Source organism: Egretta garzetta, unplaced genomic scaffold (assembly GCF_000687185.1).
Source record: "Egretta garzetta isolate BGI_Z169 unplaced genomic scaffold, ASM68718v1 scaffold2, whole genome shotgun sequence".
NCBI classification, from domain to species: Eukaryota; Metazoa; Chordata; class Aves; order Pelecaniformes; family Ardeidae; genus Egretta; species Egretta garzetta.
The window spans coordinates 4,192,066-4,217,789 of record NW_009258894.1 but is presented as its reverse complement, the minus strand read 5'-3'; the positions used below and the strand labels follow the sequence as shown (position 1 = coordinate 4,217,789).

The 25,724-nt window shown below is 39.3% G+C and overlaps 1 protein-coding gene across 1 annotated transcript in view; it reads left to right on the top strand.

Moving 5' to 3' along the window:
- Positions 1 to 25,724, top strand: part of DCAF5 (DDB1 and CUL4 associated factor 5) — a 65,772-nt gene that overhangs the window by 15,157 nt on the left and 24,891 nt on the right. Inside the window, exon 5 of the mRNA XM_035889839.1 lies at positions 15,255 to 15,468. Coding sequence (XP_035745732.1) covers positions 15,255 to 15,468 — 214 coding nt within the window. The remainder of the gene's footprint in view (positions 1 to 15,254; positions 15,469 to 25,724) is intronic.

Here is a 25,724-nt window from a genome sequence, read left to right as displayed (position 1 = left end):
GATTAGTTTTATAGGCAGAATGGGTTAAACAGCCCTGAAGTTCTCCAAAATCTAGGCATAAACAGGAAGCTGCTCTTGTAACTTGCATGCCAGAACACGAGCACAGCAAAAGGCTACTGCATCTGCTGCTTTTCTCATTGTCAAAGAAGTCTGCTAATGGTAGAAATCCTTGCTTCTCTACAGATTTGTAGCTCTGTCTTATACTGTCATCAGTATGCAAGAAAATGTAACGCTGCCTGAGGTGTAGGAAGGATGAGGGAATACAGGTTTTTGGGGGGACATGATGGGGAAGTAGTAACTTACTGGGATTGTTGAGTAGCACAGCATATAACTATATTATAAAATGGCTAGATCCATCTATTTCTTCCCTACCCTACCTTTTTATTTCCATTGCTGCACATGAAGTTCACTTGTGAAGGACTTTATTTTATGCTGTAAGCTGTCAAGGGAAATTCCTCCTTTTCTTCAGTGTTGATGTAATCCTTCATAATACTGTAGTCAACGTGCGAGTTTTTCAGTCCTATCATTCCACATTTTTTATCACGATGTGTGCTAGTGGGTTTTTGATTAGGGGTTGAATGGGTAGAAAGAAGGGGAAGAAGTGCTGTGGATCGCCAAAATAGTAACTTCCAGTGGGTTAAGGAGGGCTGCAGCACTCTTCTGATACAGGAGAGGTGAAATGGTTATGTGTAGTTAATAATTTGCTGCTAGTATAAAACTTCATGTAAAACTCATTTACCCCAATTACTGTCGTGTTCTCTGTCAGTTCTCAGATGAAAGCAGAGTTAAACTGATGCAGCCACTACTTGGTTTGCTTCATAACTGGAGACTGTTCTGAGGAATCCTGCTGCTCCCCTGCAAAATCCAGAAAGCAAATAAAAAGCTTGGAATTCCAAAGACTATCTGTATGTGCCCAATAGCAGTACTGTAGCTAGCAACACCTTCACCTAACACGTATTACAGCCAACAGCACTGGTGGTAGTACTCTTTACATATATAGGTGAAGTTCGGTAAGCCCACAGGATTCAGCTGGCCCTCACTCATTTGAAAGAGGATCAGGCTTAATGCTGAATTTTTGGTTTTAATCAGAAGAGGCTCCTCAGGTGAAATATAGTTTTTCTTTAACTTTGTTCAGCTTGATGATGCACAGAAAAGGGGTGATTTGCTGTTAACTTCTGGACTTGTATGGCAGTCAGTGGAATATGGCTAATTGTGCAGTTTTAAACTAATAGCTCTACATTTTCAAAATCTTGAATAGTGATATCCTAGTAGGTTAGAGAATTCAGATATAGATTCCACTGCTTGTCAGAAACAAATGAGCTGCATCTACTCATTTATCAGGAAAATTTGAGGATTTTTACACCAGAGTACTTTCCTCCAAAATACATGGCTCTTCTCCAATTGGGTTGTAGGACAATTTGACTTCTAGCTTGCTGTTACATTCCTCCAGCCAGGAGAGTTGGTTTTATCCACTTCTTTAGTCAGGCAACATTGAACACCTCTACAAATTAAAAATAAAATATTTTTTAGAGTTAGAAAAAAAAAAAAAGTCCTGATTATGAGTAGGCTTTATATACTGTGAAATTGGTTAACTTTCTGATGGGAAGCTTGGGACCGCTTTATGCTTGGCTGCTACAGTGAAGAAGTTAATTGAAAAGCCAGCATTTCTTGGCATGCATGGGGAAATTTAGAGACAGTTGCACAGCTCTGAATTGTGAAAAGTTTAGCTCACTTCAAATAGTCATAATTTGATTAGTCTTGCTGACTGAGTCAGGATACAGAGGCGGATTCATTTTACTTTTTCCCAAAGTTCATTCACAGCTTGATATCTCCTCTGTCTCAGATTTAGTGCAGCAATTGAGATTCCCTCCTTCTACCCCAGTACGCTAATAAGATATGAATGTGGTGGGCTGGCTCTCAAAAATAGCATATGAAGCACTGTTTAAAATAGAACTAATATAAGTCCCACATGATTACAAGTTGACTAGTGATGCTGGAAATCTTACTTTTCTATTTTTAGAACATGTGAATATTGCCATTCTTTCAGGTGGATGTTAAGCTGAAAACAACTGCATTGTTTCTTTTTTAAAAGCAGTGCATAGAAAAGCTTAAATGTGGTCTTGATTAATGAGGCTGTTATAAGTCACTCACACCACTAGATGGGGTCTGGAAGCTGTGCCTTTTTTAAGAAAATCAAAAAAGGCGAGTCTGTACATCTTAAACTGTTCACAATAAAATATGTATCGCAAATATGTATTGTTACAGAATTGCTGGGGACAACTGAGCAAGTCAGTTTACATACATATTTCAAGCAATGACTATGTAACTCTAGCTATTGTCAGGTACTTATATTTTCCCTTTTTCCCCTTTTCCACGCAGCCCTATGCCCATCTCCTTCTTTCTACTAGAATCAAAAGGCATCTTTTTTCCCTAAGAAAATACTGGAATAATCCCCTTAATTCTTTCTTTTCCTGTGTTCCTCCACCCTTACATCAACTAATCTGGAAGCTTTTGAGATCAAAATGATTATTGGCCTGTCCTGTTAATGACCATCGCATACTTTTAAACTGCTTTTCATACTACAAAAAGGCTGTTCACAGAAGTGTTTTCTGCTTGTGATGGGACTGTTGAGCCTGTGCTTTTATACAGTGGGATCCATTTGTGTGTCCAGTTCAAGGGTTAAAAGGCTAAGTCTTGTGTCAGTATCAGAAATACATATCTCAGGGCATTTTTGTGAGCCTTTCATTGCACTAATTCTGTGGTTGGCCTGTTTTTTCAGCCAACTCATCAGGCTCGGAAGTTAGAAAACTAACCTGGAAAAGCTTTGCCCTAGCAAGTTGAACTAGGTTCAGGGAGGGCCTGGTGAATAGCACAGATGATGGAGAAAAGGCCTCAGGGAGGCTTGTATGGTTGAGAACAGGAGATAAGAAGGAAGCAAGACCTTCCTCGTTTGAGGAGCGGTGAACTATTAGATCTGTTCAGCTGTTTGTGGCATTACTGTTGTATTTGCTTCAGTTTCTTTTACTACACTAACTGTCACCTTTTTTGTCTCATCAGTATGTTCCTTACAAGCATTCCTGGTGGCTTTTTACAAAGTAGAAGAGGTGGAACATAACTGAAGCTGGGGGTCATTTACCTTCCAAGGCTGCTTGTTTCATGAGAACAAACTATAAGCAGAGAGTGTTTCTGCTTGACACTTGACTTTTTATGTTCCTGCAGTACAACATAGTGTTCCAGGACGCCCGTCTTGAGTGTTGAGTTCTGGGAACACTTTTGTCCCCTGAACTGAAGTACTGGATTCAAGCTCCGAGTGAGGTAGAAATGCTTATATGCGATAGACCTTCTTAAGATTCTTCTGAAAGTTCAGGAGGCCTGTGCTGTCTGTGTAGTTACAAGTCAATGTACTCAAAAAGCCCAATGGTGAGTTAAAATCCTTGACCAGCAGGGCAAACCTGGTATCCCTTGGTAACTATAAACCTTATGGCATATTTTAAGAGCTAACTTGATTGTCCAAGTCATAATAAGCCCAAGCTAAAGGAGTGTTGATTTCAGTGTTTTCCATCAACACTTTAGAGACAAAGCCAAACAGGAACATTAATTCAACTTTGCTTTCTTTATTTGTCTTGGCTGAGATGTAACTGCACCTCAGAGCCTTTTTAAGCAAACTTTTTTAGCTCACATTAAATTAATATTTGTGTCACAAAAAACAGCAATCAAAAAGGCTGTCTTAATGGACTTCAACCTAAGGTCAAAATTTGCCTCCTGCACTGAGAATTCAGAGGAATAAGACTCCCAGGCTGTGGATGAGGAATACCTGTTGTGAATCACCTAGTGATTAGCCCATTAAATGGTAAGCAAAATGTAGAGATGGAAATTTACTCCCTGTAATAGACTAATTAGATTCAGGGGGATCTTGAGGGAGGATTCTTCTTAGCATATTTAAGAATGTTGGGGTATGTTGATCTTGCCAATCTGTGGAGAACTTTGAAGGATGTGGCTGTACTGTGCTGCTGGTCTCCAACTGATAGTGTGTTCTCTCAAGTCTTTTGTCTTGAACAGAATGTTTTCTGCCAAGTGCTAATTACTAGGTGTTCAGCTTAGTTGTTGTGCTGCAAGAAAACACAATCCAACTCTTAACACAATGTACTGAATGCATAGTTTCTGGACAAAATCTATTGGAAATCACAGGTACTCAGTACTTCTGAAAATCCAGTTCTTGGCTCCTGATTGCTTTGACTTGCTTCATTTAGTTCAGAGCCTTTTAAAGACCAGATGAGTATTACCTTCTTGTTTCTGGATCAGTGTAATGGTCTCTGATGGCAAGAGGAAAACACTGTATGTACTACATGACTTCTTTTTTGCAGAGGGGCATGTTATATCTCTGTACTTGCAATAATCTAGGGATTTAGAAGTCTTGCAGGTGGTTTATGTTAGATTGATATACTGACATGTAGTTGGAAAAGCTAGGTTTCAGGTTCACAAGTCCCTTTGTTGGTTTTGAAGTAGCTGCCAGAATGCCAGGCAATTTGAGAACAGTTCTTGAGAGTTTAGTTAGATGCATGTCAAATAGACAATCTTTGCAAAAGAGGCCTAAGTATTACCTCTGAATAGAGACATGGTTTATTTTGTTAGGGGTTTTTTTGTTGATGGGTGGGAGTGCAAGGGAAAGGGAGGAAAGGGAGATGGTGAGTATTTCCAGCTCTGTCTGTACCACAGGTGATATTTATAACCTGTTGCATAGAGAGGACTTTAGAAAACCTGTGTAGTGATGCGGAAGGTATTCTAAGGTCACAAACCCATCATTGTAACTGAGTCCAAGTCCATAGATTTAGGTCTCCAATGGTTGCCAGTTTTAGTTTCCAGGCTCATACCTTCAAAATCCTTGATCCTTAAAGATCATACCAGAAGAACAGAGACGGCAGTTATTTTCTGAGAAATGCTTGTGCACATGCTGAATTTTATCCTTTCTAGCTTACCTTCCCAAGCTCACTCTAAAAAGTAGCTGTTGCCTAGTTTTATCTGTGTGTTACCAAGATGTCTGGTATGTTGGTTGAAATGCTGAGCTTCTGGAAGTGCAAGTGTGGGACCCAGTATTGTTGGTGATTGTGTTGCAGGGGATATTAATCTGAGGGGTAACCACAGGGTTTGCTTCTGGCAATGAGTTTAGTGAGACTCAGGGCTCTTTAGAGGCCAGAACTAGTGGATTGGGAATTTTCTCAAAGTAGCGTCTTTGGTTGTAATTGTTTTTTCCTCACAGGTTTTAATAAGATGTTACATGATGGCTATGGGAGAGGGATGGCAGGAATAGTAGGTGGAGATTTCAGGTTTCTCTTCGACTGTTTTGCATTTTGACCCTGCAGATAAAAGAAGTAAGTTTGTGATTCTGATGACTTTTAATGCATGTGCTTTGGGATTGCCAAAGCCCCTGCAGATGGAGGAGTCATCTACATCACAAAATCGGCAACTACCTGTTTATTTCAGTGCAATAGAAGTGTGCTGCATATTTCTGTTTGGAGACCTTTAGCAGTCCTGCTCTGAGGAGAGCAACTGTACAATGAGTGCAGGAAAAAAGTGCGTTATCTTGACAACCATTTTTTCATTGTCAAGCTTATCAGTTAATTTCTTCCCCTTCCCAGTTGAGCCATTTGTTGTGAATTCTGACTAACTTTATGTTGCTTAAAGTAACTCGTTTAGCTAGGTTACAGTATAACAAATTTTAAGTGCTATTTAGGCACTCACCAGTATGGGTCAACCACACCACCTCAAATTATTCAAATAACTATTTGTCTTCTCTAACAGTTCAGGAAATACAACTCATTCCACACATGTACTATCCTCATCCGTTTTGCTTCTGTGCTCCTGAGGCAGCTCAACTGATCTGTGTCTCGGCCTAGAATATGAAGCTCTCCTGACCAGGTCCAACTTGTCATATTTGTACCAAACAACACAGAACCTAACCTTAGATTTCTCCTCCCCTGCCCCCCATTTGTTTTCCATTATTTCTTAAAAGTTCCTTTTAATGTCATAGGAAGTGAGCTGATTGTTGCTTAAGTTCACGGGGATGGAATTATTATTTTCTGAAATCTTTGGGATGTGTTGAAGGAACTTTTGAATGGTAGTGGCATCAGGGCAGTGGTATTTTGGGGATGTTTTTTGGCTTTGTTTTCCTCCATGTAACCATAAATAAATCTCCAAACTGTTTGCCACAGGTTTAGCCAAAATCAAATTACTTCTTTAGTGTTAGAAATATCTAAGGTAGTCTCCTCTGCCTTTCTAGTAGGGGGCCGCTGAAGGAAAAAGGGAGTGCTTACAAATAAGCTTTTTTTGACTTTGGGCAAAGAGAGACGTGACAATCATTAAGGCTTTAGTCATGCTGATGGCTTGAGTGGTATTTCTGCTGGGAAAAGCACTTTCCTGCATATGGACTCCTTTTTTGTGGTTGCCACTTCCAGCCAGTTGATGCTTTTTTTCTTTTCTTTTTCCCTTTTAAAGACAGAAGTGCTGTGCTGAAGTTGCAAAAGATGTAAATCAGTGAATTTATTGCTAGATATTTTGTAATCTGAAGCAAGTGATCTTTTCTGTTGCTGGTGTGAGCACCAACTAATAGATAATCTACAAACACTTAAGTGTGCAAGTCTGCCGAATACTTGCCTGGTATTCAAGTGTGTGAAGCAGGTGCTGTTGTCTCTTTTTTTTCCCCACCTTTATGTCTTGTCCTTATTGCTGAATTAACTAGGACAGAACCATAGGAAGGGCCCTCTCAATTAGCTTCTGTTTTAGATGCACACATTCCTTATCTCATTTGCAGTCCTGCTTTATGCCTGACCTTGTCAGCCTCTCTTGGGATAGAGGGTTTAGTTTAGCTTTTTCTATGTTTAGGCTGGTATCCTTCCTGTAGTGGAGTATATTCAGGTTAGTCCACTGATGCGCAAACTGAAGATACTTGACTTTTTTTTTTTCAATGACAGGATGAAAGATTTTTTACTTTCTTCTAGCATCCCCAGATTTGTTGGTCAGACACACAACTGAGTTTTCGAGTACTGAGATCCAAATTCTATAATAAAAATGTGGTTTGTTAGTAGTTCAGCTTTTAATTCTTTGTTGTTCTCAGATAGGGCTATGGTGACTCTTCTTCTGTTCAGCTTTTCCTGTGTTGATTTAGTAGTGTTCTCAAACATTCATTAGTTAAAATCACACCATCCATTGCTGATAGTTGCCCCCCCATCATATTCAGGGGCATTTTCTGATTTGAAGATGAAACTTTTTCACACCTACCAGCATCCCCACACTAGCTCTGGTTTCGTTCTGGGCAGGCACTTTGAGCTAGGTACTGTCCCTTTGCTCTGTGGGATCCAGCTTGCTGCCCAAAAACAGCGGTGGTATTCAGGTTTATAATTTTCAAGAATATAAGTAGCTTCATGCAGTAAACAAGAAGTCAGGAAACCTGGTTTTGTTTCACAGTGCTGGGTAGGTCTATTGATTGACCTCTCTTGCCCTCAGTTTTTCCTGTATCAAGGAATGGGAATACTGCCTACTTCAAAAGCTGCATGATGCTTAATCTTTTTGTTAGCTTTGAAATTCTTTAATTCTCTTTTCTTTCTAAAGTAAGAATTTAAAGTGCAAAGTATTGTCTGTGCAATGCAAATTTGAAAAGTATAAAATAGTTGGCTGTTGTTCAAAAGAAACTCTGATTTAATGGGTTTTTGTAGCCTACTTTCTTAAGGAAATAGGTCTGTGATCATATAAGCCTTGCCCTAATCACCTTTATGCCTCATTTCAATGTGGAAGGAATTAAAATGAGGAAAGGAATTAAAATAGATACATTTTTTTATTTAAAAAAAAGAAAAAAAAAAAAACAAAAAACCCAGACATTGGTGACTGAATACAAGGGAGAGATCCTCAATGCATTGACTGAGAAAATATCTCAAATTTTAGTTCAACCATGTTGTAGGACAAGGGAATTAGTCTTTGAAACATCAGTCCATGGGGAAACTGTGGTGGAACCAACTTGATGAGACAAAAGTTGTGTGTGCAGTTGCATTCGGTTAGCTTTACATGACAATTTCTATTAATCTTGTACCTATTAGAGGCAAAAGCCTTACTGACTCAAGACTGGACTGTGCTTCTGCAGGAGCATCTTGGATCTTGCCACTTTTCCTGTCAAAAGAAAGGCCTACTTTCTTGTTGCTGCTGTTTAATTTCATTTCTTGTAGCTTTGGTAAATTAAAAATTCATGCAGCTTTGCTAGAGAAAAGAAGTGTTCTGAGTGTGTATGTATATTATTGGATGAGAGAACAAATCTCTGGCTGATGTTACTCAGCTTTCCTAATGCAATACAAGAATTGCATTACAGAAACGTGTATAGGAAAAAATGCTTCATAGGACTTCAGTATCGATATGTGACTGCTTTTGCATAGACACTAAGGTATAAAAATGGTTTAACTCATCAGGAGGAATTGCCAACTTTTACACTCAGGTTATTTTTCTGGTGTAGTATTCTCTGGTAGATGACTTCAGTGTGTGCTTCGTTTTAGAAGCAGCTCCTGTTCCCTCATTTGGCCTAAAGGTCATCTTCCCATGCCATGTCTGGCTGTATTCACATCTTCTCCGTCTGGTTATCTGATGCAACCTACTCCTTTGTGTTTTCCTGCATTCAGCTGAGCAGTGTTCTCTCTCTCAGTCTGTACTCCATCCTACAAGGTACTATTTCTGAACAGGCTGAATAACGGACTCCGACTGTAGAATTTAGGGATTAGAAAAGGATGAAAATGATCAGGTGATTTAGCTAGCTTGCTTGTAGTTGTTGGACAGTTGTTCTTTACTTTGTATTCTCTTCTTTTTTAATCTGGCTAAATGTTGTTTTCTTTTCCTCCAAAACTATTTTACTGTCTACTAGATCTCATTTATTACTTACATTACAGTAAAATCTACGTGATTCAAGCAGAGAGTGAGAGTAAGACGCTCTTGTCTTGCTGACTCGCAGATCTGTAGAGAGGGCAAGCCTAGGACAGCGAGAATGTTTGGGAACAGATCTGTAGTAAGACCAAAACAACCTTTGGATAGAGCTGGAGGAGGATGTGAAACATTCAAACAAATAGGGGTGGTTTTTGTTTGTTGTTGTAATTTGCTACTGTTTAATCACTGTAATGGCAGACGCAAGCCTTAAGTCCTAAAAGGATAAAAGTAATACGGGTGAGGGGGAGAGTTTAGTATACTTTATGCTTCTGCTCTTCTCATCTTCCTCAAAATACTGAAATTCTATTTTTTTTTCATGTGAGTGAAGGTAGAATAAAGGGAAACTTAATGCTTTCTGGAGAACTGCCTGAGATCACTGGTGAAGCAACATAAGCATTCAGTGATTCAATTAGATCATAAGGGCCAAACCACGGAAGCCTTTGCTGTTACGAGGTCTGGCTGCTCTAGGTACGAAAATCTGGTGATGTTTGACATTCTTAAGGCTCCAGATTTTGAAGTCAGTTATTGGATAAGAATCTCTCTTGTTAAAAAAAAAATCAATAAATTATTGCGCTCCTTGTTTGGAGGGAAAGGTGAAGCTTCTGTTCACCTTGGAGCTTGCCACACATGGAAGTTTATTAATGAGGGGGGATTCCTTTTTATACTAATCTACATGTTCCTGACCCTAACAGTAAAGAGCAGAAGGAATGACACATTCTTGAACAGTGGAATCTTCACCCTAAATTCCCTATTTTTCCAGTCTTGGTGGATACAGTTGATGTTTGTTTGGAAGGAAAGCAGAAGTGTTTAGTTTTGCTACCAATACACGGCCTTTATTTTATTTGGTTATTCTTTCAAGTCCAAGCAAATACCCCTTACTTCCTGTTCAGGATTCTGGGGGATGTAGTTCTTGAAGAGAGTTCTTGTAAAGGTAGTGAGATAATCAGAAATAGTGATGACAGAATTTAGAAAAATAAGCATGTTAAGACACCAATGGACTTCCATCACATTTATTTAACACTTCTGTATACATATGGAGAAACTCCATATGCCTGACACAACTTACCTGCTTCTCAAAGAAACTATCTTGATATTTCTGTGAGAGTTGTAATATATTTTTAAAAGAATGTATGCATGTTAATTAATCTTCTGCTTGCTTTTCTATTATTGGTTAATTTGGCTCTTTCTGAGTGTTTGCTCCAGACTAAATAAGAATTGTGTGTGTTTTTACACACACAGAATAACTTTATTCAGAATAAAACCCCAAACCTTTCTGCAGTTTTCCAGGCCAAGATTCTGTTTGCCAAGTTCCATTCCAGTTCTTTCTGCACAGTTAGAAGTTCTTCAATTTTGTGGTCACAGAAATGCTGACAAACACAGTTGTATGCAATGGTGTATATTAGTTAGAGCATTCAGTTCATTTTTTCTTTTAAGGTCTTTCTTTCATTAAGTTAGTTTCACACACTGCTGTTTATGGTATCAACAATTTCTCCCTTCCTTCCTTCATTCTCCCCCTTAAATGACACTCATTTCCCAAGGACAGTGTCTGTATTGCAGTTCATTGTCAGATTTGTAGCTTATAAAGAGAAGCTATTCAATGTGTTTGTTTAATGGTTCTATTTAATGCTGTCATGCATGTTGCTTTTATTTTATTTCTACCAAGACACTGATCTTCTCTCACTTTTAATGGCCACTGTTTGTTGCCAAGCTAACTTTTGAATAGCCTGGGTTAAACTTATGTTACCACTCAGGCAGTCAACTTTTCAAAAAAGGATGAAACAACTTCTTTGTTTAGAAAAGGAGCGAGAGGAGGAGAGGGAAATGCTTGTTTCAGGTATAGACTTTTCCTGCAAATTGTGAGTGCAGTGAGACTACTTCTTCCCTCACCCTACTAGCTGCCAGTAGAAATTGATTTATTTACATTAGTAGTGCTACTCCTGGATTGAAAGGCTTCCATTGTTTGGCTGAGCTGGTATTTAGTTAACACTTGAGCGCTGCCTGTGTGCAGCATATCCAACTACGGAAATGACCATATTGCACATAACTGTCCATTCTCTCCCTCATCAGCCTCCCTCCAGCTCCAGCATGTGTGTTTGGATTGTAATGTTCCATCTGTGGACTAAATATTTTTCTTAATCATACAAGACGACTGTTTTAAAACCTCAGAAGTGCATGTGTGTGTGTCTATTGCTTCCAGAGCTGGTAGGCAACATCAGCATTCCACGGCTGGCTGGGTGAGCCAAATTTAGAAGCAAACTAAATCCCAGAGTAGTCTGGGTCTTGATTCATAAAGATAATGCCTCTGGTAGAAAGGGCACCCATCTTGTTCAGAGGTGCCCTTTTAGGATTGTCTTCAGATTTCTCACTAGCTGTCACGGTCTGTGTCTTCAAGAGGAGAGTATTGCTTTTAGTGTGGTGCATCAGTAAACTTTTTAGTAACTGCAAGAAGGTGTTGCCTCTGAAATTCCTTTACTGGAGCACACAGTAAGGAGCAGGCAGAAGTGGCAGTTCTAACATGAACAACATATCCAAGCATGTCTACACTGCCCCACGTAATCTTGTGTGAAAAAAATCCAAAAGTAGCACTGTCTAAAGGTACAGAGCAGCACCATGATGCAACCAGGAAAGCAGAGATAATAATTTGAACACTGAACATGCTTATACGCAGCTCTCTTCATTCTCTTCCCTCCCCATCCCAAAAAAAGCAAAAGCTCTGGTTCTGATTAGTTTGAAGATTTTTCGAGCATCTTGATGCAGACATCCTCTTCAGTACTAATGACTATTAGTACTGGTTTTATACTGTAAAAAATAACATCACTTCCTCCAGATTCTTTCTTGGAGATGGCTGACTGCTTTTTTCCTGTAGTTTTGATGGAGATGGAATACTCTAGAACACATCTTGGGCATCGTTGTTCTATGATCAACTAAATTTTATAACGGAAGATACTGAAGTCTTGGGGTTCCTCTCTTCTAAATACTGCTACCACGTGCACTGCCTGCAGTAGGAGGCAAAGGAAGAGAGGTTTCTCAAGTCCTTTATGTCCTCTATTTGTGAGCTAGGTTCCTAGCTTTTCCACCAAGAGAAAGCCATGAACAGCACTGCCTCCATACCCCTCTCCCCATCGTATTTCTCACCATATCTCTCAGATGTTTTCTTGTAGAGTAGAGAGCGTGAAAATATTTCTCTGTTTGGGTAAGGAAATGGATGTTTTGGGCGGTTTGGTGTCCATTTGTCTCTCTTTGTACCCATCTACGTACCTGCTGCCTCTTTTCATAGCTTGTTAAAGAAAAACACTGTGCAGTTAATTTAACAAACTCTCTCAAAGAGGCAGAGAGGAAGCAAGCAGGACACAGCAGGGTGGGGAAGACAGAAAACAACTGTCTAGTGATTAATGCCGCACTTGGACCTATAGAGCCTGATTTTTGGGGATAGAATTGAGGCAAGTGGGGAAAGTCATCAGCATGTCGCTCTTATGTATGAATGGCAAATGGCTGTTTTAGCATTTCTTTCTGTATCAGCCAAGCTTAGCCCACTGCCTTTTTTTATTAGCGTGGGGTTTGGGGATGGTTTTTGGGGTTTGGGTTGGGATATTTTGTTTGTTTGTTTGTTTGTTTTCCTTTGAGCCAAATGTCCAAGGATCCGCAGCACAAACTGTATTTCCTTTACATGTGTGGCTGAATTTTATGGAGTGAAGGTATGAGGTAGGCAAAGCTGTGGATCTTTTAAGGGGTTTTAACTATGCAGCTCCTTAATTCCAGACTTCTTATGTGTGTATGTGATCATTTCTGAAGTTCTAGCCTTTCTTAACTTCATTTAATTTCTGAAGTAAAATATTCTTTTAGAGCTTTGTTACACTAAAGTTACTGAAACACAATACAGAATTCAACTTCAGGAGGTGTTTTCTTTGATAGCTTTGACTGCTATGGGAGCTTAATGAAAACATCTGTAAGCAGAATGGAAGCTAGTTTAATATTACACTACTATTACTATAAAATATAATCTCAAAATATTTCAGGCAGGGCATAATAATAGTAACCATGGAAACTTTGCTTGAAGATTTGAAAGGATGGGGCATCTGGTAGGCTCGCTCACTTGTAGGCAGGAGAAAATTATGGGTTGCAGTTTAGATTGAGGAGGAGAATTGGTAATGAGGAGAGGGGCTTACTCTTGATGCAGCGGTGGCTGCTCCTTAACACGAAGTTTGGTTGGTACATAAATGTTACGGTGTTCTTATCCATGGTGGAGAACTCATAGATTTTAATAGAAAAATTGACATTTCTTAGCCAACAAGATCTGGGTTTATTTCTTCTGTGTGTTTTCTGCATTGAGGTTTTGGGTTTGCTTTTTTTTTTATATAATTCTTGTGGTGTGGTTTTGGGGGGTTTGTATTGGGTTTTTTTTCCCCAAAGGAAGCGGAAATTTCCATAGAAAAAAATTTTAGCTTACACAAACCCATCAGGAGAGGGGGAGGGAGGGAGGAAAAAAGTCATTTGTGTTTTGGGGTTTGGTTTGGGTTGGGTTTTTTTAATGCCTGACTATTTTGAGTTGGCTGAGTATTTAATATTGATCTTGATGAACAGAAACTAGGGCTGATGAAGGGAATCTTTAATCCTTGTCTCTAAGGTTACGGTTTCTAGTAATAAATTTTCTATTGTTTTTATCAAAAAAACCCCACAACATTATTAAGAGGAGCTCAGCAACTTTGCCTAGGAGAAAGAGAGCACGCACACAAGTGAGAGGCTAGGACTCTTCACGCTGTTAGAGGCATTCACAAGTTTTGGTGCCCAGCTTGAAGCTCGTACTAGTTGGCTTTGAAAATGAGACTTCTGGTTCCTTTGTGGCACCCTGGCTTTGACTGTTCAGTTCACAAAGTGCATGTGTGTGAGAGCAGTGTATTTCTAGTGCATCCGTTATGTGGAGTCTTCTGTTTTGTTTTTGGTTTTGTTTAACTCTGGCTTAGGAACAATAGTTTTTTGACTTCACAATATCTCATGTAATGGTGCGTGCTTCAACCTGCATGGAATGTGGTTTCCCATCCATGTGGAGTGACTCATTTTTTACAAATGTTGGGGCAGAGCAGTACATCAGAAAGTATAAAGCATTAAAATCTATGAACAAACTTCCCTCTAGAATCTGCAAATTCTGTGCTGGTGTGCCTTGTCTGGTCTAGAAGATGTGTAACAGTCGCAGCTCTTAACAAGGTTTGACAGGGATTGCTCAAAACCTGTTAACGAAAGGTTGAGCTCTGGTACTGCTTAAGGAGGTTTCAGTGATAACTGAACAAAAAAGAGATAAAACATCTTCGTCTCCCATTCCATACACACAATCATTTGAAGTACAGGGATTGAATTAAGTCTTTGAAAAAACTGGAACGCCCGTACAATGCAAGTTGAATTTCAGGTATGTTTTGATTATCTTTAGGTTTCTGGATGGAACAAATTCCATATTCTGTTACTGTTTTAAAAAGAGAGAGCCTGGAAACTTGTGACCCTTTGTTTTTGTCTTGTATGTGTCAATAAGAACTGATACAGATACTCCAGTTCTGATCATACAGCCTTATATGGGACAAGGAAACTAGCTAACTCAACCATGTGAGAGTTTTAGGTAATAGCGTCATGTGGTAGCATAATTGTCTTGCCTACTTGGCAATATTTTTAGATGAAGCAAGTTTGAGATTAGCTAAGTGACTTATTTTAGCATTGCTTGCAGTAACTTGTTAGTAAGATGGCCTTTTACTTCAGGCAGCTGGAAGTGATTGTAGAGTTCAAATATCCCCTGATGCCCTGTAAAAATATAAATAGAAGTAGAAGTGAGATAATGGTCAGAATATCTACAATTGGAGAAAATGCCATCTGGTGCCAGAGCAGAGGGGGAAAAAAAAAGTTGGGCTGGCTGGATTCAGGCACCAGCTGAACAAAAAGAGTAGAGTGCTGGTAGGGTCAGTCTCAAATGCAGACATCCCAGAAATAAAAGAACAGCCTTTTTAAGGCTAAGGCTACTCTGTGAGAGTCTGCTTCTATGCAGAAAATGTATCTGTTATTAACAAAACTACTCACAGTCTTTAACTTTACTCTTCTGAAAACTTTATAATGTTAGCATTTTGATAGCTTGTCATTCAGATTTTGAGTCAAGTTTGTTCAGGAATTGATGCCTTGAAGAAGAAACTAAATTAAGATTAGAATTTACTAGGCTTGTTTGTTTGAAATGACTCAGTAAGGTTAAAGAGAGAGTTCTGTCTTTAAGTAGTTCAGTTCATATGTGTGGCCCATCTCACTTGTTTCCTCTTATCTTTTCCCAGTTCGCTGCTCCGCTATGGTGGAAACCTCTCCCTTCAGAGTGCCATGAGCGTCCGATTCAACAGCAATGGAACCCAGCTGCTGGCACTGCGTCGGCGCCTTCCCCCGGTCCTCTATGACATCCACTGCCGGCTGCCTGTCTTCCAGTTTGACAACCAAGGGTACTTCAACTCATGTACTATGAAGAGCTGCTGTTTCGCAGGTGATCGTGATCAGGTAATAAGCAAGGAATGCTGCCCCAAATCCCCAGAGTTTCCATGAGTGTTTGAAAACACCTCTGTAAGGTTGGGGTTTTTTTTCTGATTCAGGAGATAAAACAGGAGGCAGGACACATGTAGGCTTACCTCAGAACTGTTTTGCAACATAGGCTCTGAATGAATTAAAACATATATGAAAGCATGGGATAAATTTTACCTCTTGTTTGATGTGATCTACTGCTTACTTGGAAGGTGATATTCATAAGAAAAATATTTGCAGAGGTTTTTTAGGTCCAATTAATATGATTTTAGAACCATGAGTAGACAGTATTATCTATGTATGATAAGGAAATATCTTCCTTTCATCTCAGTATTGCTACTGAGCGCGGTAGAGGCAATCCTACAAAACATAAATATTGTGGATTTATATAGAGTTATTGATATTTCAAAATATAGTGTTTCTCCTTTAATACTATACTACTAGATCAGATTATAGGTCTTCATAGTTCAGTGTTCTGTAAGCAGTGATGGCGGATGGTGAGGAAGGAATAGTTTGTTACTTCACTGAGGCAGGACTCTGTCCCTACTACAAATCACAAAGAAATAGGTCACACATAAAGTGACTAACTGCAGTTTGTATGAATCTAGAGCTGCATATTGTCTTTGGGCAGCTGTATTTAATAACCACTAACACTGTTTAAGGACAAAAAATGTATTTTCAAGCCATGATGAAATAAGACTGAAAATTTCTTTGCTGTCATCAATAAAATTCCTGCACTCAGAATTTGGTCATTAATTCTATTGCTGCTGCTGCAGGAGGCAGAGTTGAGCTTCTTTCAGACTGGAAGTAGGAAATACATGTACGTCACTGAGTTTGAGCAGTGTTTCTGAGTTTTACATGGGTTTTGGCAGAAGGAGTCTGAAAATGCAATAACGAAACCATCTTAAAAAAGAGAGTAGTTTAAAGAATGGGCAAACACATGTATTGTTTAAGAAAACTGCTGATGATTTGTGGTCCATTATTTAGTCAGCCTAAAGATGACACACTCTTCTCCTCTGGAAGTCATAGCAGACCTGTGTACACTCTGACATACAGTTTAGCTTCTTATCTGTTACTGAAGATCTAGATAAAAGCCTTAGTGCCTGTTGTGGCTTTCTAAGCCATTTTCTTATGGGTATGATGTTATTTTAATGGGAAAATATGGCTGTTCTGTATCAGGTTGATCTGGTACTTCAGAAGCCTGCATTTTTTAGAAACTTGATATTCTTTTGGCTTGACAGACTTTCTGTTCAGAGAAGTAGCAGCACATAATGCTACTAATCAGTTGGAAATCAGAGCAAAAGACACTTATATTTCCTTATAAATGCTATAAGATGCTAATAGGGAAAATGAAGTTTAATATGGAATATTAGAGAGATGTGGAGTTTGACATTTAGATACCTGCTCATACCCATCCTCTGACTTGGAAGGAGAAAAGATAATGAAGTTGCAGAAAATGCAAGCATTTGGTCCAACTGTGTATATGTCTGAAACTGTCCTGGTAATGCTCAAGTTCAGCTGACTAAGATTGTCAACACTATGGATAGACCTTAGGGACTGCCTTTTACAGAGAACCCAATTCCAGGTGTATCTAGAAAAGAAGGTTATACAGTTGGAACCTATTGTAAGATATAGAAGATGAATAAAAAAAAAAAAAGTACAATGCTTTTTGAGTTTTGCCCTTCTATACAACTAGTATGCTTTTGTTTTTTGGTGAGTTTTGTGAGTTTTAAATAGAGAATTCACCAAAAAAGAAATAAATCTGTTTCCAGTTTAATCTGGTTCCAGCCCTCTCTCCCATTTAATATTGCTGTCCTTCGCCTTAATAAAGGATGTCTTTCATTCAAGATCCATGCAAAGTGAGCTTCATAGAATTTCTTGCTTGTATTTCCTTGTAGGATCAAAACTTTTTATGGGCTAAGGCTCATTTGAAGGGATCTAAGGATAAGAAAGTTGTGTTCAAATTACGAGTGGCATTTGTGGTAGGAAGGCTTCTTCAGAAATTTTCTCTCATTGCATCGCTGATTTTCTCTGTCTTCGATTTTTCTTTTCATCTTTATTAAACTGATGACTCAATCTTTTTTTTCTCTTTTAAGCTGTCTTAAATAGTTAGGTTTTAATACTTCATACAGAGCCTAGTAATTTAAAAATGTGCCTCTCATGTGTAGTCTGCACAGTTAGTTCATCTGATAAAGTTGCATTTTGACTCTGTATTTTAACCGTAACAAGAAAGGGATATCCTTAATTCCTCAGCACATAGAATGCAGTTGCACTGGGAAAAAAGTGAACTGTTGAAAGGGAGAGACCTTTCTTACCTTTCTTATCCAGCAGAGGTGATGCAAGACCTTTCACTCATTCAACTTCCTAACCTGGCAGAAGCATTTACTTCTTTTTCTGGGTTAATGACTTATATTGACACTCGGAGGGCTCTGGCAAGCGTTTGAATGCAATATAAGGAAGGGATCAGAGGGTGAGTGAGAGATGGAGAGATGGCCTTTCAGCGCTGTGAGACTTGGCTCCTCACAGAACTACAGCCTTTGCTAATCTTTCTCTGAAGTTTGTACATGGAAAATGGTTTACCCACAGAAAGTTTTCCTGTAAATCATGACCATCAGGGTTTAAAAACCCACAACTGTTTGTATCTTCCTACTTGCCTTTGGAAGTTTTCTGTAACCCAGTGGTGAAAATCTACAGAAAAGGTAAATAACACCATGTTCCATGTGGTGCTGTTGCTTTCTGGTATAGCAAAAATGAACAAGTTCTGAGCTGCAAGCACACAATTTAGGGGTTTTCTTAGAGATCACCCTTATATTTTAAGAAATGAAATACTTAAGTTCCCATAATAATCAGATTGTAATTCTTACTTTGACAAGGTATATATGTTAAATTAATACAATTTCTTTGCTCAAATAAAACACAAGACTACTAGTTGGGGAGCAGTTTGATTGGTTCGTCTATTGATGGCAGTTAGGCTCTGTATACTGATCTTTTCTCAGTATTGTCTTTTCAGTGCCCACAGATTGTGACAGGTACTCAGCAGGACTTGAGTCCAGAAGTCCTGACTTGTCACTCTAGAGGGGAGCCTGCTACCAGCAGGCATGCAGTGATCTGCATACCAGCTGAGTTTTTTTGAGCACCTGTGATGCAAGTAGATGGAATGCTCTTAACAAAGAATGAAATACCATTAATGCTTTAAGGAACAAAACTCAGAAAGATTCACCTGTTGACCCCAATGATTTTTTTTTTTTTTTAAGTTTAAAAGAACCCATTATGAAGTGCTTAGGTGATTTTGAGTTGTTGCAGGTATTTTGTGTGTGTGGGTTGTAGCACAAGCTAAGTGACAGAGATCTTGGAGGATGAACAGCTTTGATTCATTTTGTGTCCTTGCAAACTGTTGTTTTCCTCCAAAAGTGTTACTGCCCTAGTCCTTGTGAACCTGATTTGAAAATGAGCGAACAGTATATGCAAGCATTTTTCTTAGAAATGCCACAGTCAGGCTTTTCTTGTTTCTTATAACTACCAAAGCTTGAGAGGCAATGTTTAGCTGATGTTTTATTTGCACCCATTTATAATTGCTTTCATTTGCTCCTCTCAGATTTCTGTCTTTGTCCATGTCATGAGTTTAATGACCTCATTCACATGACACTGATTTTTCTTTTCTTTGTATGAGAGCTGTGATGTTTGTGGATAAACAGGTTCAAAATTGTAGGCCATTTGTGTTATCCAGGAGCTCACTTGAGTCATACAGCTGTGCAAGGGAGGAAGGATAAGATAGCTGCCCGCTCCCTCTGTTGACTATAGAGGTTTATGTGAGAGCATGATTTATCCATCCTTCTGGTACAGGCATCCGGGCCCAGAATGTTAAAGGCAGTTTGTTTATGCACCTAACTCCCACTGACTTTACCCTAGTGTGCACAAGTGTTTGTTTACATACACATCATAAGATGTGGGAGAATCTCAGGTTGTGTCAGGGTACTGGGGGAGGTTCCATTCTTCTTGTCAGCATTAGAATTTGGGAAGCGTTGTTTGAATACTAAGGATTTTTAGTTGTTAAACTGGTGTGGAAAGTATCTGCTTGGATCTGAGGATACAGGAAGTATCAAAGGTCTTCAGGTACCCAAATGTGTTTTTAAGCGTAGGAGCCTCAGAAGCCATGGTGATGGGCAGCAGCAAAAAAGACCCACAAAAAACAAAGCCCCCTCCAAACTAAAATAGACCAAAAGCTTTTCTTGCTCAAGAATTGTTGCCCATGTCACAATGATGAATGCTATCAGCTTATTCCTTTTTTTCATGTAAGATCAACTGCTTATTGCCTGCTTTAAAAAAGGCGGCAGTGGGGAGAAATAACTTATACCCTGTGAGTCAAACAAAAAGTGTCTTGACTCTGGCATGCCCTCAGACATTACATCACCACTCAGCCTTTTCTGTTGACATTACACTGGTATAGGAGAGTTTCAGGAATGCACTGCTCACGGTACTGCAGACTGCTCCAACTCCCTATAAAGTTACAGCCTTCATTATGTTGAATTCTGCGTGCTAAATAGCCCTGGTTTGGGACAACACAGTTTTTAGCAGGACAGAATTCTTACATGAATGTAACCCTTCCAAGAACAGGATTAGCTGTATAGGTGCCGGGGTCTTACATGGCTGTGCGTTGCCTTTGTAAAAAAATAGGACTTTTCTTCTGTGTTCTTCTGTCCTCTAACTTACAGGCTATTTATCTCAGGAAGTAGTACTTATCAATGTCTAGCTTTAAAAACTAGAAAGAAGACAGGGAATTATTCTTCTAAGGAATATATTGTGAGTTTCCTGTCCACAGAAGACTTCTTAATGAATAGTAGCTTATTGCAGTCAGCATTTCTTAATATATGAAAAGCACTCAGTGTGCAAATACGTTGCTGTCCTTGGATAAAAAGAAAATCAATGTCTTACTCTGTCTTAAATTGGCTGCTTCCAAGAATGACTGATGAGGTTGTATTTTGTTTTTTACTTTAAATAGCAGCTATATGCATAACACTGCACACATATAAAATACATATATGGGTAATTTATCTGGCTGGGACATTATTTATTCATTTCTTGCCCATTGCTTTTGATAATTGACAGGGGAGGGTCATGCTGAAAATGTCTCTTCAGAGTCAGGGTCTTGACAGAAGGGGATGGGAGTTTTCTTTAACCCTTCTTATTCTGGTCACCTCTTTTCCCCCCGCCCATTCCCCGAGGCATCCTGCCAGCCCCATTTCCTGTCTACCTTCTCTTCGGCATCCCTGTAAGCCCCTGGGGGAGGATTTTAGACTTCTGGACAGTCATGTGTTAGTCCAAAGGGACCCATACTGAAGCTAAACGATGGTGGAGTGGAACCCTCACTCTGGAGGCTTCATGTTCCTCATCGTTTATCACAGGAGATTTGCACAACTCAGGAATGCACTGCTAAAAATGACATACAATGGGTGCTGCACTGATGATGTTTCTTTTTGAGCTGTTAAAGCTAGGCCTTGTCTAGATACTGAAAAAATTACTATGAATTCTGGCGGGGTTTGACTAATAGTATGTTTGATTTAATGTGCACTTGAAAAAGTGAAGTAACAGACGGCTGAAGAAGACAAAAAGAGAGCAATTGAGGTACATGCAGTTTCAGCCATGTATAGAAGAGTCCCCTTCATACACTCAGATAAACTTGTTGTTGCTTTCTTTGGAACATAATAGGAATATTTTCCCTGCCATAGAAATCCACAAGAAGGGTTTCGAAGTTGCTTTTATTCATGAATAAAATTACTGTTATAGCCCTTCTGCATGACAGAAAGGCAGCTGTAAAAATGTTGATGGATTGTTCCCGATGATGCTTCTGTAAGCATTTAAAGCTGCCCCACACAGAGTTGGCTGCTTATAAGATTAGGGATTTAGGGAGTGGGAATACAAAGTTTTGGATTTGAATTTTATGTACTAGAATCAATTTGTGTTTCTCCAGTCTGCTGTATCACAGCTTTTCTTTTTCCAGTTCATGAGATAGGCATGCTTCTTACTGATGAACAAAGCTTCTATTGTAAAAAGCCTTTGGACATACCTGCTTGATTCTCAGGCTGAGATGGAAAACTTTTAAGCTCTTTTTTTGTGCCAATTTCAACCTTCCTGTAAAACAGGCTCAAACAGTACAGATTGCAAGCTTCTGTCCTGGCTAGTATGAAAAAAGATGGCTGTTTTGAAAGCAGATGCGTTTCTTAATACCACAATTCTGTGAGCCCTAGTTGTAGATTACTCTTTAAATTTGTCAAATATTGCACAAAAGATAAGATTTGCGCCCCAGAATTTATTACAAAGCAGAAAATAAAAATGTATAGGTAGCCTTTCTTGTAGGTAAATTATTTTCTTAACCATAAGTTTTCCAAAACACATCTCAGAAACAGCTTTCCCAGTTATGTCTCTTCTTACTTTAGGTTTTGTCATTGAGAGACAGCAACAAGAGGTTAATAGCCTGTATAGGTGACTGCTCCTTACCTCTTCCTAACCCTACACCCTGGTTAACTTAAGCCTTAGGGAGAAGAACTTCTTAGTTGGTAACAGTGAGACCTTCTAAAATACTGGGGTTGCAGTCCGAGGTTACAAACAAGACAAGATGCCATTGAGAGGGAAGGTTCTGTACTTTTACTTGGGCTGTACTGGCACCCACCTGACCCCTACAGAAGCTGGTTGAAGTACATAAATGAGAAGAAATATATTGAATGATTGATTGTGATTTATATGGGATTTTACTGTTCCAGCTACTGAACCAGAACACTGCTGTGTCACAAGCGCTGATGTAGGGACAAGGGATGTGGGTGGGAACATACCTACTCAGGAGGTCAGCAGACGATCATTAGAGCAGCTTTTCAAGCTGCACTCAGCGGGACCTCTATACTAAAAGCCTAGATTCATCAGTATAAAGATAATAGCCCGACAGAAAGATCAAGAATCGCAAAGAGGTGGAAATACTTGACCAACTGACTGTTGTTTATTTCTTAATTGTTTAAGGAAAGGAAAGGAGTGTTCTGCTCTGTAGAAGATCCTGTTTATTTCTTTTATTTCTCTGGTATTGCCCGTCTCAAGTTGTGGCATCACAAAAGGCCCAGAAGCAGCTGAAAAAAAAATGTTTAGTTGTGTTCTGTCAAGCATTTTTCATGCAAAATGTATAATGTACAGCAAGACCTGTGTTCATGGTTGTGATATTTTATATATACATGCATACAAGCACACACACAAATATATATGTGTATATGAGGTGACCTTTCTTACTTTTTGCTTTTATTTATTTATAGCTTGCTTTCTTATCTCTTTGAAATACTTCCATGAGAAGCAGATCATGGTGGTATCATTGGGATTTTGTTAGGTTCAAGGATGAGTTGTCATTTGGGTTTCCTGATGTTTAGTAGGGGGGTGTAGTTATGGTACTGCTTTGCTCTCAGTGGCTACTTACAGGGTGTCTCTCTCTCCTCAGTGTGACTGCTTGTTTGTAGAAGAATATTTCTGGGCAGTCCATAATTCTGGAACCCTCAGGTCCTCTATCAAATTTGAAATTGGCCATTAGGCTTAATAGTTCTTGGAGACGGAGAGATGCCACAGAGAACAAAATAGCATAAGCCCAGTTTCCTTAGGAAACCTTTCCTCTTTGGAAAAATACAGTTTTTATGTTCTTCATGTAAACGGATTCCTTCTCCAAAGTGCTGATTGCTATGAATTTCAATCTCTTTTGGACAAATAATCAATGTTTTTCAGACTTCAGTGATGCTTCATGTCAAACTGTGGTTTCCTCAGTGCATATCCCACCACAGAGATGTGCAAGCAGCTCTGCTCACGTGCTCAAGAGGAGTTAAGACTTCAGCCTAGCAGACTGCCACCGATCCAGATTCTTTATCTGTTGTTATAGGGTAAAAAGCAAAAGCCTACACACCCCCCATGAGTTATGTTACATTATATTATGTTACAGGCAATCTATAGAGGGACTGTAAATCCTGCCTCTTTAAAGGAGCTGTGGAAAGCACCAGCAGAACTGTTTCAAATTTGTATGCCTTTGTGCTTTTTCCCCTGCTTGTGGATTTTGCATTACTTCAAGAAGCTAAAGGACAGCTCACTAAAACCCCAAGAAAAATTTTGTCTACTGTGATCTTTTCTGCCCCAAGTTTCACTGGCCCCTCTGAGGAAAGGACAGGCATGCTCAAGTGAGTGGGAATTGAGATTTAAGAAGTTTAGTCTCTTTCAGAGCTGACTTATTAGTAAGGCTGTAAGCAGTAGCATGGAATTTGAGTCTCTCTAACAAGCATTTTCCTGTTAGGAAATTAGCAGCAATCACTTTTCAAATGGTTATCGTCTCTGTACTGTTCCCCTTGGTCTCATTCATCCATTTATAATTATATGGTGATGGCACTTTTTGGCTTGTGCTTTTAAGAAAAATTCTCCTACATTCTTCTTGTTCTCCCCTACGTTAGTAGGGCCATTCAAGAGACTGCCTGATATTTTTGGAAAAAAGACCCATGTCTGCTGGTCCCTTCTCTAGGGCCAAAAGCTTAAAAATGTCTCTGATATAGGTCATACGTAAGAAGAAATTTTACGGAAACAGGAAATGTGCATGTTGGAAACTGTAAAATAAGGTTTGATATAGATACAATTTTATTGAAATAGTCCATATTCGATAGCACCTGAGGAAATGTAGCTTGTGGGATTTTGAAAGCTTTCAAACTGGCAGTGGTAAGAACAAAAATAAATTCCCCAGAGTGGTAGTACTCTGGAAAATGCAATGCTAATGCTACTGTTATGAGAATGTAGCAGCAGCAGATTAGATCTCCATTTATTTATATCAACTGCTGTAATTTCCTTGGGGAGAGAGTAAATGAGAAGAGTTACAGTGGAATGAGTGGGGAGCACCAGTCCGAAGAAATTCTGCTAGATTCCTGACGATAGTTGATTTTAAGCATTTTATGTATACTTGAAGCTCAGACTGAATTTGTGTTTTCTCCAGCGGCAGACTCTAACCACGCCTGAGAGTTTTCTTCCTTCTAAGGCAAACTTCTGATTCAGTCATCTGGAAGCCTTTTCCTGTCATTGTTGCTAACATCTAGACGTAGAAGCTGATTCTTCCCTTCTAAAAAACCTCCAATATTAATTATTAGCAACTGGTTTTCTGTCTAATCTCATGTTCATGTGAATATTGTGAATGTTGATTTCTGAAGTCCCAGTCAGATACAGCAGCAAAAATGCAGACAATGAAACAGGTGGTTTTAATATTGGTCTCTCCCCCCAGACATCTGAGCATCTGAGATCCTTGTGCAGTGTCTGGTCTGATTCAGAATTCAGCACTGCACTGGTTCTTGGGGTTATGTTCTGCTTGGAGTTTGTCTTTTGGTGGGGGGAGTGCACACTGTCTTAGCCATTTACTTGTCTCTGTGAATGCGCATGTTTTTGCCTCTCACTGGCTAGCCTCTGTGATTGAATTATCTGGGCTTTTGTTCTTAAAGTGAGTGAGTAGAAGGTACTCTGCTAGGAATTACATTTTGCACATCCCCTGAAGACCAAAAATCCTTGGCCACAATTAAAGTGGAGTTTAAGCATATGCAGCATGACATTCTTTCATCTGTCCCACACCAACCCCTTCTTTTTCTTTCCTTTCTGTTCCTTCCTTTTGAAAAGTCTACTCCATTCCCTCAGGATTTCAGCCTTATTAACTAGGGCTTGGTGCACTTCACAGCAATTATTTCTTTGAATTTTCTAGTAGTATGGACCGAGTTTTGCATTTTCTCAATCTTTATTCTCCAACTTTCAACTAGTGTGGAAAACTATTGGCTTATTGTTATATTAATAATACATCTAAGAAAAATGTTCACAGATAATCATGTAAATGTCCTAGTAACATCAGTCCAGCTGTGCTCTCCAGAGGCCTTGGGTTCCCATTGTCTTGTGTAGAGAGTACTAATTGGAATGGAGTTTCTTTTTCAAATGTCATGGAAGAAGTGTGTTTCTGGCTTTAGCAGCTTGGGTGTCTGCTCTTGAAGCTTTGGCTGGCACATCTGTCTTGCAATAGCTGCCGTCAGAAAGTTGTGCTTCTGGCAATCTCCCGGTCTCTGTCTGAAAAGGCACATTCTGCTTCTCAGACCCCTATCACCTGGTCTTAAGGAAAAAGGACAAAAGGAATGCATTTGGGGACTCAATTCTATATTGTGAGAACAGCAGGAAAACATGTACCCCAGAGGTATCCTAACAGGGAAAGA